This window comes from Carcharodon carcharias, chromosome 20 (genome assembly GCF_017639515.1).
Source record: "Carcharodon carcharias isolate sCarCar2 chromosome 20, sCarCar2.pri, whole genome shotgun sequence".
In the NCBI taxonomy this organism is placed as follows: domain Eukaryota; kingdom Metazoa; phylum Chordata; class Chondrichthyes; order Lamniformes; family Lamnidae; genus Carcharodon; species Carcharodon carcharias.
This window is the reverse complement of record NC_054486.1, coordinates 31,506,326-31,521,336: the sequence shown is the minus strand read 5'-3', so window position 1 is coordinate 31,521,336 and position 15,011 is coordinate 31,506,326. Positions and strand designations below refer to the sequence as shown.

Sequence of the window (15,011 nt, the reverse complement as noted above, 5' to 3'; positions counted from 1 at the left end):
AGAGGACCTTATTGAAGAATAAACAATGCTTAATAGATTAAAGCCATACACAGAGGAATACACAAGCTACAACACAGATACAGGCCTTTTGGCTCAAACAGTCCCTACTGTTGTTTACCCTCCTCAGGAGCCCTAATTACATTTGCCCAACCTATTCCCAAGCCCCGTCCTTCACTGTCCTATCCAACCTTAAGTGTTACCTCAACCACTAACCCCAGGAATGAATCGTACAGCCAAACACCACTCTGTGTCTTCGGTATCCAGTATGTTTAATTTCTATTTATGGTCCCTTATTTGTGACTCATTTTAACTACTGGGAACAGTCTGCTTTTACCTATCAGGCTCATCCTTTCATAAGTTTAAACACTTCTTTCATAGCACCCTGGTGAACCAAGGATAGTGCTGTCACAGGTATGTCACCATAATTCCTTACAAAAAACACAAGGGCAAAGAATAACATGTCAAAGCTGGAGTACATTGCCAAGAACAAGCATCTGAGGCCCAACACTAGACCTGTCTAAGAAACAGCTGAATGCATTAATGGAAATAAGTTATGTTTAGCATTCTTTAAAAAAATCATATGGACCGTTTGATTTGGCTGGAAGTGATGCTTGTCTACTTCATTATACGTTACAGAAGGTAACTTCATACATTGTAGTACACTAAACTGGCGAACTTAGTATGGACATTAAAATGTAATTGAAATTTGGGATTTTAATTCAAAATGTTTGGTTGTTGACATTTTGATATATATTAATTACCCAAACTTGGGTATATAGCTATCCCTCATTTAGCACTCCTAAGGTGTTCATCAAAACAAAAATGTGCTAAACAAAACTCATTTTCCTATAAGAAAACACGTAATAAGGTGATAAAAGCAAAATCCAGAAAAAAACCCACAGAAAATGCTGGAAAAACTCAGCAGGTCTGGCAGCATCTGTGGAGAGAGAAATAGAGTTTCAAGTCCGTATGACTCTTCTTCAGAGCAAAAAAGTACTAGAAATGTGATGGATTTTATAATGTTTAAGAGAAGGTGGAACAAGATGAAATGCTGACAGGGAGGGGTGAGAGGGAGATTCCATAGGGACCATTCCCTCTGTGACAACCTGGTCCACTCCTCCATCATCCCCAACTCCTCATCCTCTTCCCCCGGCACCTTCCCATGCAATCGCAGAAGCTGCAACAACTGTCCCTTTACCTCCTTCCTCCTAACCATGCAAGGCCCCAAGCACTCCTTTCAAGTGAAGCAGCGCTTCCCTTGCACCTCCTTCAATTTAGTCTACTGTATTCACTCCTCCTATTGCAGTCTCCTCTACACTGGGGAGACTTAGCGCATACTGGGTGACCGCTTTGTGGGACACCTTCGCTTAGACCACAAGCATGATCCAGACCTTCCTGTTGCTTGCCATTTTAACACACTATCCTGCTCTCATGCCCAAACGTCTATCCTTGGCCTGCTGCAATGTTCCAGTGAAGCCCAATTCAAACTGGAGGAACAGCACCTCATCTTCCAATTAGGCACCTTACAGACTTCCAGACTTAACAATGAGTTCAACAATTTCAGGCCATGAACTCTCTTCTCCATCTTGACCCCCTTTTAATCCAATTTTTAAAAAAATATATTTTATTCTTTTATTTATTCATTTTTCTTATCCTTTATCCCCAAACCACCCCCCCCCCCCACACACAGCCATCTGTCACTTGCTTTTATGTTTTGCTTTCACAGAGTGCTGACCCTTGTACTGCTATTAACACCTTCTGCTATCTTACATTTATGCCACTATCAGCATCTCCTTTACTCTTTACTAATACCATTAACACTCACTTGGTCTTGTGTCCATGACATCTCTCCTTAGCTGTCACCTATCCCTGACCTTCCATCTTGTTCCACCTGCTCCACCCCCTCTTAAACATTACAAAATCCATCACATTTCTATTTCTCTTTAGCTCTGAAGGAGAGTCATACGAACTTGAAACATTAACTCTGTTTCTCTCTCCACAGATGCTGCCAGACCTGCTGAGTTTTCCATCGTTTTCTGTGTTTATATTATTTGTAATAAGGGTGGCTAACTTTCCTGACTAGTAATGTTTTACATTGAAAACCTATTGGCTGTCTTGAACCTAAATGCCCAAAAATCCTCTAACTCTTAACTTACTAATTCTTAACAACTTAAGAACTCTTAATAACTTACTAATTCTTTCTTCTTACCTCCTACTTGCTGATTCCTACCTCCTGCTCGCTGCCTCCCTTTTCAACTCTCCCGCTTGCTGCTTCCCTTCCTGACTCTTCCACACACTGACCCTCCTGCTTGCTGCTTCCCTTCCTGACTCTTCCACACACTGACCCTCCTGCTTGCTGCTTCCCTTCCTCGCCCCCTCCCGCATGTCACCTCTCCTGTTGGTCACTTCGCTTCCCTCCCCTGACCCTCCCACTAACCGACCCTCCTGTTTGCCACCTCTCTACTCACCATTTCCCCCCCAAACCCTCTCTTTTGCCATTTCCCTCTGCGAGCCCTCTCGCTCGCCACCTCTTCCATACGCCACTTCCCTCTACTGACCCTCCCTTTTGCTATTTCCCTTTCCGGCTCTCTCTCGTGAACCATTGCTGTGAGCAAGGGCCAAGGAGAGGGGCAACAAAAGCGTGGAAGTGAGCGAGAGGAGCTGCGAGTAGGAAGGACGGAGTGGGGTGGGAAGCGGGAGCCAGCAGGAGAGGTAGTGAGCAAGAGGGCTGGGAGAAGGACAGGTTGAGCAGAAGAGACGATGAGCGGAGGAGGGGTGTTGGGAGTGGGAAGCGACGAAGTGGCACTTTGAGTTTGCTCAGTAATACTATAAAATGAAAATGGGGGCAGCACTATTTGAGGAACATCCCTAATTTACAAATCCTGTCGGAAGAGAAAAAGTGCTATTAGAATGCGCTTGAAACTTTATACCTGTGCAGAGCATAATTTCACAATCTGCAGATGACATGGAATTCAAAAATATACTAACAAGTGAGAAGGAAAGTAGACTTCACAAGGACAGACAGGCCAGCAAAATGTAAAGCACATGGCAGGTGCAATTTATTGCAAATAATTGTAAAGTGATTCACTTTGATAAGAATGAGGAGACATAATATAAACTAAATGGGTTGCAGGAACAGAGAGATCTTGGAATTTACAAATACAAAACTTGGTAGGTGGCAAGATAAGTTGATAAAGGAAGGAAATTATATGCTAAACCTTTATAAATTGCTGGTTAGACCTCAGATGGGGTTTTTGCCCAATTTTGGGCACCATATGTTAGAAAGGGTGTCAAGCCCTTGGGCAGAAAGCAGAGGAGAATCACTAGAATAATACCAGGGATAAGAGACTTCAGTTATATGGAGAGACGAGAAGAGCTGTGATTGTTCTCCTAAGAGTAAAGAAGGTTTAGGAGAGTTTCAAACTTAGAGGAGTTTTGATACAGTAAATAAGGAGAAACTGCTTACATTCTCAGGGCAATCAGTAACCAGAGGAAAAAAATAAAAGGTAGTTGGCAAAATAACCAGAGAGGAGATGTGGAAAGTTTTTAACGCAGCGAATTATGATGAGCTGCCACTTGCTACCTAAATTGGATCTCTACTTAAAAAGGAAACACTTGTTAGACTATGGGAAAAGGAGAAAGTGGGACTAACTGGGTAGCTCTTTCAAAGAATCAACACAAACATGATGAGAAGAATAAGAACATAAGAAATAGAAGCAGGAATAGGCAATTTAGCTATTGGAGCCCGCTCCGCCATTCATTAAGGTCATGGTTGATCTCATTTCAGCTTCAAATCCAATTTCCTGCCCTCTCCCCATAACATTTCAACCCATTACTAATTAAATATCTGTCTATCTCCTCCTTAAATATATTCAGCATCCCAGCATCCATTGCACTCTGAGGTAGTGAATACTACAGATTCACGACCTTTTGAGAAATGTAATTCCTCCTCAGCTCTGATTTAAATCTACCACCCCTTAGCCTAAAACTATGGCCTCTTGTTCTAGAATGCCCCACAAGGGGAAACATCCGCTCCTCGTCTACTTTGTCTATCCAAGTTAGCATCTTATATACCTCAATTAGATCTCCTCTCATCCTTCTAAACTCTAGCGAGTATAGGCCTAAATTGCTCAATCTCTCCTCATAAGACAAGCCCCACATCTCTAGAATCAAACTAGTGAACCTCCTCTGAACCACTTCCAGTGCAACTACATCCTTTCTCAAGTAAGAGGACCAAAACTGTGCTCAGTACTCCAGGCGCTGTCTCACCAATGCCTTGTACAGTTGCAACAATACTTCCCTATTTTTATACTCTATTCCTTTGGCAATAAATGCCAAAATTCCATTTACCTTCCTTATTATCTGCTGTACCTGCATACTAGCTTTCAGCGATCCATGCATGAGGACACCCAGATCCCTCTGCACTGAAGCATTCTGAAGTTTCTCTCTATATAAATAATAAATCGCCTTTTTATTCTTCTGACCAAAATGAATAACCTCACATAAAAGCAAAAAACTGCGGATGCTGGAAATCCAAAACAAAAACAAAAATACCTGGAAAAACACAGCAGGTCTGACAGCATCTGCGGAGAGGTACACAGTTAACGTTTCGAGTCCATATGACTCTTCAACAGAACTAAGTAAAAATAGAAAAGAGGTGAAATATAAGCTGGTTTAAGAGGGGGGAGGAGGGTAAAGCTGGATAGAGGGCCAGTGATAGGTGGAGATAACCAAAAGATGTTCTCTCCGCGAAACCCTGGTCCACTCCTGCATCACCCCCTACACCTCAACCCCTTCCCACCCCTTCCTATGCAACCAGAGAAGGTGCAACACTTGCCACTTTACTTCCCCTCTCCTCACCGTCCAAGGGCCCAAACACTCCTTTCAAGTGAAGCAGCATTTCACTTGCACTTCCCTCAATTTAGTCTACTGCATTCGTTGTTCCCAATGTGGTTTCCTCTACATTGGAGAGACAAAACGCAGACTGGGTGACCGCTTTGCAGAACATCTTCGGTCTGTCCGCAAGCATGACCCAGACCTCCCTGTTGCTTGCCATTTCAACACTCCACCTTGCTCACATGCCCAAATGTCCGTCCTTGGCCTGCTGCATTGTTCCAGGGAAGCTCAACGCAAACTGGAGGAACAGCACCTCATCTTCCGACTAAGCACTTTACAGCCTTCCAGACTGAATATTGAGTTCAACAATTTTAGATCATGAACTCTCTCCTCCATCCCCACCCCCTTTCCAATCCCCCCCCTTTTTTCCAATAATTTTATAGATTTTTCTTTTCCCACCTATTTCAATTATTTTTAAATGTATTTCCATCCATTGTTTTATCTCTACCTTTTAGCCTATTTCGATTCCTTCACCCCACCCCCATTAGGGCTATCTGTACCTTGCTTGTCCTGCTTTCTACCCTTAAATATCACATTCCTTAGATAATATCACCATCTTCAACACCTCTTTGTCCTTTTGTCTATGACATCTTTTGGTTATCTCCACCTATCACTGGCCCTTTATCCAGCTCTACCTGTTCCCTGCGCCCCCCCCCTCCCTTAAAACAGCTTATATTTCACCTCTTTTCTACTTTTACCTTTTACTTAATTCTGTTGAAGAGTCATATGGACTTGAAACGTTAACTGTGTTCCTCTCCGCAGATGCTGCCAGACCTGCTGATTTTATCCAGGTATTTTTGTTTTGTTATGGATAACCTCACACTTATCCATGTTAAACTCCATCTGCCAAATTTTGGCCCATTCACCTAACCTGTCCATATCCATTTGTAAATTTCTTATTTCTTCATTGCAATTTACTTTCCCACCTATTTTGGTGTCATCTGCAAATTTAGCTACAGTATCTTCTATCCCTGAATCCAAGTCATTAATATAAACTCTGCGTGATCTTATCTTGTGTTTTAAGCTTTTGTGCGGCACCTTATCAAAGGCCTTCTAGAAGTCCAGATATATTACATCTACAGGATCCCCATTATCCACTTTGCTTGTCACATCTTCAAAGAACTCTAGCAAATTAGTCAAATGCGATTTACTCTTCATAAAACCATGCTGACTCTGATGGATTGCATTTTGACTTTCCAAATGCCCCATTACTACTGCCTTAATAATGGATTCCAACAATTTCCCAATGACAGACGTGAAACTAACTGGTCTATAGTTTCCTACTTTCTGCCTCCTCTCCCACTTTTTGAATAAGGGCATTATAATACCATTTTTCCAATCCACTGGAACCTTTCCAGAATCCAGGCAGCGGCTCCTTCTAAGTTGTATGATTCTGTGATTCTAGTTTGTTCATTTAGGGATATTCAGTTTTGTAAGGAATATTTAATAAGATCAGACCACACTACACACAAATCATTGGGGTAATGCATAGGGCAGTTTTTTAAAAAAAATGTTTACGGATACAAAGCAACAGAAATAGAACCTTGAAGTCAACATGCTTGACTTCATGCAATTTTTTATAATATGCATGACATGGAACGGCACCTGATACTTGAATGGAACATGAAAATTAATATTCCATCAATGACATATAATACGGCTTCAAGCTACTAATAATATAAAATACACCATAGCCAAGAGGTCTCATATGCCTGGTGCACAGAACATCCTGGAATATTTTAGCAGAATCAGATACTCCCTAACTTTGCACAAATATTTCAAAAAGGCTTGCGATACCTCAGTTGATAAAAGCGGTGTTTAATTCATAGGGGAACTTAAGCCAACTGAGTGGAACAGAATCAAACTAAATTTAACTCTTAACCAGCATGCATATAATTACATTAAATGCACTTAAATACTTCATTACTATATCTAATGTATATACAAATCCCATTTTTATTTTGCTAATAGAACAAGTATTGGTTCTCAGTGCATGCAGGTGCTTCAGCACTGCACTCAGGCTGCGCATTTAAGTACTACAAACAGAATGTGCTTCATCATCATACTCAGAATGCATATTCCATCACTGCACTGTCCTTTATTAACCTGCTCTTTCATCCTACCAAGAGCAGATACTCCATCTTTTCATGCTCCTTAATAACCTGCTTCATAAATTGTGCTCAGAACAGATACTCCATCTCTGAATCTTCGCTAATAACTTGTTCTATCACTGCACCCAGCAAGCACAGGTTATTCCTTTAATATGTTCTCTTTATAAGAAATCTTTAAACATTTAAATTTCCTTTACATTTGCAGTCATCACCTTTTCTCAAAAAAACCCAGTCTTCTTGTAATTTACCACTACATCTCCAACTCCCTTTCTTCTCCAAAGTCAGTGAACGTGTTGTCACTTCCCAAATCCACCCCCATCTTTCCAGGCCACTGAATAAGAAGCTAGGTAAATGTGGAGGGGTAGCACTGCTAATCAAAGAAGGCATCGGTGCAATAGTTAAAGATGACCTTGGTTTAGGAGATCAGGATGTAGAACCTGTTTGGGCGGAGATGAGAAATAGAAGGGGGAGAAAAGTAAATTAGTGGGAATGGTCTATAGGTCCCCTAACAGTAGCCACAGTATAGGACAAAGTATTCAAGAGAAAATATTGTGTGCTTGTGCTAAAGGGACAGCAATAATGATGGGTGATTTTAATCTACATATAAACTGGAAAAATCGGATGGGCAGTAGTAGCCTGGATGAGGAGTTCTTAGAATGCTTTCAAGATAGCTTCTTAGAGCAGCATGTTCTGGAACCAACCAGAGAGCAGGTTAGACTTGGTATTGTGTAATGTGACAGGATTAATTAATGACCTCAGAGTAAAGGCACCACTAGATAGCAGCAACCATAATATGATTGAATTTTACATCTATTTTGAAAGGGAGGAAAACGGGTCTAAGACTAGTATGTTAAACTTAAATAAGGGCAACTATGTGGGGATGAAAGCTGAGCTAGCTGAAGTGAACTGGAAAACTAGGCTAGAGGATAGACCAATAGAGAAGCAGTGGCAGACATTTAAAGAGATATTTCAGAGTATTTAGAATAAGTACATTCCTATTATAAAGAAAACTTCTAAAGGAAGGACCCACTATCTGTGGTTAATTAAAGAAGTTAAAGAAAGCATCAAACTTAAGGAAAAAGCATACAACTCCGCAAAGATGAGTGGCAATACAGATGATTGGTCAGAATATAAAGAATGGCAGAGAATGACTAAAAGGTTAACCAGGAGAAAGAAATTAGAGTACAAGAGGAAGCTGCCAAGAAATGTTATAATGGATAGCAAGAGTTTCTACAGGTATTTAAAAAGAAAAAGAGTAAGTAAGTAAAGTGAGTGCTGGTCCTCTAGAGAGTGACAGTGGGGGGTTAGTAGTAGATAATAAGGAAATGGCAGAAGGAATGAACAAAAATTTTGCTTCAGTGTTCACTTATAGAGGATAAAAAAAATTCCAGTCAAAGCTGCAAATCAGGAGGTGAAAGAGAGAGAGAAACTTGGTGAAATTGAAATTACGAGGGAAACAGTACTGAGCAAACTGATAGAGCTGCACGTTGGCAATTCAATGGGTCCCGATGGAATACATCCTAGGATCTTAAAAGAGATGGCTAATGAGGTAGTTGATGCGCCGGTGTTAATTTTCCAAAATTTGTTAGATTCTGGAAAGGTTCCACCAGACTGGAAAGTAGCAAATATAACCCTTCTATTCAAGAAGGGAGATTGGCAGAAAAGAGGAAACTATAGGTCGGTTACCTTGACGTCTGTTGTGGGGAAGTTGTTAGAATCAATCATTAAGGAGATTATAGCTGGGCACTTAGAAGAGCTCAAAGCAATCGGGAAGAGTCAGCATGATTTTATGAAAGGAAAATCATGCATAACCAATTTATTGGAGTTTTTTGAACGAGTAACATACGTGGTGGATAAAGGGGAGCCTGTAGACGTACTATGCTTGGATTTCCAGACGGCATTTGATAAGGTGCCACATCAAAGGTTATTATGGAAAATAAAAGCGCATGGTGTAGGGGGTAATATACTAGCATGGATAGAAGATTGGCTAGCTGACAGAAAACAGAGATTATTCATAAATGGGTCTTTTTCAGATTGGCAGGATGTGAAAGTGGAGTCCCACAGAGGTCTGTGCCAGGGCCTCAACTTTTTACGATTTACATCAATGACTTAGATGAGGGGAGTGAAGTTTGTTGCGAAGAGAACATGAGGAGGCTGCAGATGGATATAGATAGGTTGAGTGAGTGGACAAAGATCTGGCAAATTGATTTTAATGTGGGGAAAATGTGAAGTGCTCACTTTGGCAGGAAAAACAAAAAAGCAGAGTATTACTTAAATGGAGAACAGCTGCATAATTTTGATTGGTGTATAGGGATCGAGGTGTTCTAGTACATGAGTCACAAAAAGTTAGTGTGCAGGTACAGCAAATAATTAAGAAGGCTAATGGAATGCTATCCTTTATTACAAGAGGGATTGAACATAAAAGTAAGGATGTTATGCTTCAGGTGTACACAGCATTGGTGAGACCGCACCTCGAATACTGTGTGCAATTTTGGTCTCCTTATTTAAGGAAGGATGTAAATGCATTGGAGGCGGTTCAGAGGAGGTTTACTAGATTGATGCCTGGAATGAATGGGTTGTCTTATGAGAAAAGGTTGAACTGACTGGGCTTGTTTCCACTGGAGTTTAGAAGAGTGAGGGGTGATTTGATTGAAGTATACAAGATCCTGAAAGGCCTTGATAAGGTGGATGTCAAAAGGATGTTTCCTCTTGTGGGTGAATCAAGAACTAGGGGGCACTAATTTAAAATTAGGGGTCGCCCTTTTAGGACAGAGATGAGGAGAATTTTTTCTCTCAGAGGGTTGTGAGACTTTGGAACTCTCTGTCTCAAAAGGTGATGGAGTCGGGGTCATTGAATATTTTTAAGGCAAAGGTAGATAGATTCTTGTTGGGCAAGGGAATCAAAGGTTACCGGAGGTAGATGGGAATGTGGAAACTGAAACACTGTAAGATCAGCCATGATCTTATTGAATGGCGGAGCAGGCTCGAGAGCCGAATGCTCTACTCCTGTTCCTATTTCTTATGTACCAAAACATCTCTTATCAAAGACACAATTAACATCCTTACTGATTGACAAAGATAAATTTTCCTTCTTCGCCTTACTCACCTGTCTGCAGCCTTTGACATGGTTGATCACACTATCCCTCTCCAAAGCCTCTTCACTGTTGCTCAGCTGGGTGGGACTGCTCTCACCTAGTTCCATTCTTATTATTAAATCATAGCTGGAGTATCTCTTGCAATGTCTTCTCTTCATGCTCCCTCAACGTTACCTCTGATATACCCCAAGGACCTATCTTTGGCCTCCTCCCATTTCTCATCCACACGTTGCTTCTTGGTAAAATCATCCAAAAGCACAAAGTTAGTATACACTGACGACACCCAGTTCAACCTCACCATCATCTCTCTCAACTCCTCCAATGTTGCTAAACCACAGGCTACTTATTCGACATCCAGTGCTGGATGAACAGAAATTTCCTTCAATTAAATATTGGTAAGACTAAATCCATTGTTTTTGCTTCCTGCTCCAAACTGAGTTCCTTGGCTACTGACTCCATCCCTCTCCCTGGAACAGTCTGAGACTAAACCAGTCCACTCACAACCTTGGTGTCACATTTGACCCCAAGATTAACTTCTGAACACATATTTGCAGCATCACTGACTATTTCCACCTCTATCATTGCCCAACTTCATCCGTCTCAATTCGTCTGCTGCTGAAACCCTCATTCATGCTTTTGTTATCTTAAAACTTGACTATTCCATCGCACTCCTTGCTGGTCTCTCACATTCTACTCTCCATAACATGAAGGTCATCCAAAACATGCTGCCCATGTCTTAACTCGCACCCCTCTGTTCACAGAACTACACTAGCTCTGGATCAAGCAATGTCTTGTTTTTAAAATTCTCATCCCCATTTTCAATTCCTCCATGGCCTCATCCTCCTCATCTCTGAAAGCTCCTCTACCACACAATCCTATAAATAATCTGCACCCAACTAATTGAGGCCTCTTGAGCATCCCCAATTTTAATCGCTCTACCATGGTGGCTGTGCCTTCAGTTGCCTGGGCCCTAAGCTCTGGAATTCCCTTCCTATGCCATTCCACCTCACTTTCCTCCTTTAAAACACTCCTTACAACCTACTTCTTTGACCAAGCTTTTGATCATCTGATCCAACATCTCCTAATGAGGTTCAGTGCCATATTTTGCAATGTTCCTGTGAGGCGCCTTGGAACATTGTATTACATTAAAGCCACTATATATGTTTTTGTTGTTTTTGAAACATGCAAAAATCACTTATTCCATCCGTTTCCATGGAATAGTCAAGTTTTAAGATAATGCAACATAAACTGCTTGAGCTAATGCCTCTGAACTCTACTAAGCACAACTATGCATTATTCCAGAATGCACAACACAAAAACCCAATCAAACTAAAAATGTACGCGCATATAAATAATTACGCAAATGCATGCACCACAATTCTAATCTCTCTGGATACCCTGGTACTTTGCAATGAATCCAATGCTTGAAGCACAAGCTTCACCTTCCTTCCCTTGTTAAGATTCCTGTTATGAATGCAGCTCTGTCATGGGTACATTCTCAGGTAGCATCAATTGTTCTTATCACTGGCCTGAGTGGCATACTTTTATGGATTTTGTTTCAAACTGTCCTTTATCAGTGAAAATAGATCAGGTTGATATAGGGCGAGATAGTTCAAAAGATGTTTAAATAGTTAAGCTGCTTAAAGTCAACATAAAGAGTCTTAATTATGATCAAATTCACTTGGCTCAATCAACACAATTTATCTCCATTTCACAATAAAATAATGAATATGCTACACTTTCACAGCTCACCATGTCATCCCGCTTGACTTAAGCATGAGGTCTCCAAACTATACTCCAGGTTTTTTTTATGCTTTTCATCACAACGAAAGCCATCAAGAGCTTTTCCCTTGGACTTCCTTTACAGCAGTCTTATTTCCAAATTCTGCCTATCTCAATTCTTATTCCCAGTCATCAACTGTAGCTGAGTATGATTCTGGGTAGGACAAACTTTGGAAGATGGGAATGGCAGGGAGAGAAATAAAGCCCTACTCTGAAGAAGCAAACGGTATAACAATTTGTTTATTTTTGTGACTAAATGAACCTTTCCACTCTGACAATTTGAAACAAAGCACCAAGGACATCACTGCTTTCTTTTTTTGCCAAGAAAATCTTGACAAAATAGTTCTGGCAACAAAACGGCCAAATTTAACAGAAGACCTGATTAAGTCCATCAGGCAATGATGCAATGGACTATTAAATATGAGGGGACTCCAGAAAGCCATTTGATTAAGGGTCAAACTGCAGCCCATCTTTATAAACGTTCACATTTATTTAGAGTTACACATTACAAGCATCCATTTCTTACCCCAACAACCACAGTTTTAGCCTTTGTCTATTTTTTTTTCTTTTTCAGGTCACCTTCAGGGCAACCTTTACCCGCTCAAAAATTCCTCTCGCACGAGGCGGCGAGGACCCGAGCGTCACCCCGGACCGTTATTTCCCTTACTCATTAGTTTAAGGCATAGGGGCTCAGGTGAATCCCAAGTTAATGCCCATCACCTGCATACAATTAAATACAATTGTAATAAAATTACCAACCACCCGCTCAATTTTTTTTAGTATAATTAACTTGCAATATAATAAACTAAATTTTCTAAAATTACTGTACTGGTATAGAAATGTTATGGCTGTGTTCACACAAGTTAAACTTTGACAATTCACTTTCACTTACCCAAGAGGGAGATCAGTATTTTAAACTGGGATACAACATACAGCTGGAAGACAAGAAAATTAAAAAAAGAATACATTACAGGATGGAACAATATTTTAAAAATCACGTATCAGTCATGCTTAAACATAAGATTGTGCTAAGCTACTGACATTCAGAATTCTAGTTTAATTGGAACAAATAGACATGTGAATTGTAACATGAAAAGAGGAAATTGAGAAAAGTAGCAAAGCAAATGGATTGAAAGGATTAACTTATGACATTTTGATGCAGTCAACAAGCAATGTGGAGCAAAACTGCTCGTAAATTAAGGAGCCACCTTCCCAACAGCAACCCCTTCATATAATGTCAAAAGAAGAAATGGGTGTGCAGACAACAGCAAGTCCTCATACAACTGATGCAATATCAATGCCCTTCTGTACAATGAGACAAGGAAACATATTGTGCGTGTAATTACTGAGATAATTAATCTTGGTATTACAGTGGCAGTGATTGAGGGCAGAAAATGTTTCAAAAGAAGAATGGCAGCATCGCCTGTGACGGCATCCCAAATAAATGTAATCCTTTCATGTTCTAAACTATACTGATTGATATAATTTTCATATTGAGGTAACCAAGTTCAGAATTATAGACAAGCCTTGTGTGAAATTAGCTGTGCATACTGGAAAAATGAGGCTCTGTTCAGGGCGTTAGCTCAATCATCTAACTTACTGAGACACAGGACTTAATTCTACCACAGTATCTCAATACAGGGCCCATTTTGCAGAAGTAATGAAAGAACTACACAGCCTTCAGCTCCAAAGTCATATCACAGGGAAAAAAGACAATCAAATCTCCTGCTTTCCTGTGGGGAGCTCCAGTATTAAAACATGCAGATAAATGAAATTTCTCCAAACATGGGAGGCAACAGCAACAGCTTGCATTTTTTAAATGCCTTTAACAAAGCAAAACATCCCAAGGCACTTTACAGAAAGAGCAATCACTCAACAACTAATCAACTGAAACGGACATTAGGACAGGTGACTAAATGTTTGGTCAAAGAGGTTGATCTTAAGAAGCATCTTGAAGTAGAAAGAGGGAGGGAATTCGAGAACTTGAGTTCTAAACGGCTGAAGGAATGGCTGCCAATGGTGGGGCATGTGCCAATACACGTGAAGTCAGAATTGGAAGAACACAACATTCTTGGAGGGCTGCAGGGTTGATGGAGGTTTCTTAGACAGGGTGGGCAAGGCCATTGAGGAATTTGAAGATGAAGATAAGAATTTTAAAATTGAAGTATTAACGGATTGGCATTAAGAATTGTCTGGAAGCTCCAGGCCACAAACTCAATAAGTGATTCTCGTCCAATGTCACTCATGCATGATTTCTCAGCTAAAGAGACAAGGCAAGTGTCCACCTTTGAATCCTCTGATTGTCAGCAGGTTTTTCTTGAGAGAACACAGCTCCTTTTAGAAAGATTTAGGACATGCAATAAGAGAAATCTCAAGCACAGAACACACTTAAATCGTGGTGCTGTGCAGTGTATTGGCATGTCAACATGTCATAATCGGCATGTGCTCATCACTTGTAATTATTAAATTGAATATAAGGCCACTTCACTCATATGCATTATCAAAACAAAAACAAGTAGGCTCTCTTTATATCTCAGTGGATTTTTCCACTGAGTGGCTGAGCCATACAGGCCAGGAAGGTCTGAGGTGTAATTATTAGTCTGTGCTAATTTAGCTGATCTCAGGTGGAGTAGGGGTCTAGAAGTGCCCTTTGTGTTCTGAGCTAGGAAAAGAAAAAGAAATCAACCAAGATTGCTGCTCATAATTGCTATCAACTGGGAAAAAAGTGTGTGCACACCAAGTGAAGACACTCTCAGTCTTTGCTGTGGAGTGCATTCCCTCCGCTCCATTGTCAAATAGTTCACTGGCATTCGGTGCCATGGTTCACACATGAATAATCACCAGGAGTGAGGGCCTCTAGCTTCAAGGAAATAATGCTGCAGCAAAGAAGCAGAATCATTAAGAACAAAAACGATCACAAAATTTCGTGAGGAAAATACCTAAGTAGAAGGCAGGTTTAGACAGCATTTAATTAAGATTTCTAGAGAAGTGGTCTACTCCACTTAATGTAAAGTTGATTAATTGAAATTATCTGGTACCTTCATAAATCAATGACAAGAATCCCAGAGGGTACCAGAGGATAAATACACCGCTTTCAGGCACTGTTTTCTGAGGGACAAGCAAAGAA

The 15,011-nt window shown here is 40.6% G+C and overlaps 1 protein-coding gene and 1 pseudogene across 2 annotated transcripts in view; both read right to left on the bottom strand.

The window, feature by feature from the left end:
* The window catches only part of vps39 (VPS39 subunit of HOPS complex), a 124,089-nt gene that overhangs the window by 94,692 nt on the left and 14,386 nt on the right, over window positions 1-15,011 (bottom strand). For both annotated transcript variants that reach the window (XM_041214106.1, XM_041214107.1), the window contains one exon: window positions 12,777-12,819. In XM_041214106.1, coding sequence (XP_041070040.1) covers window positions 12,777-12,819 — 43 coding nt within the window. The remainder of the gene's footprint in view (window positions 1-12,776; window positions 12,820-15,011) is intronic.
* Window positions 12,468-12,568, bottom strand: LOC121292864 (annotated as a pseudogene).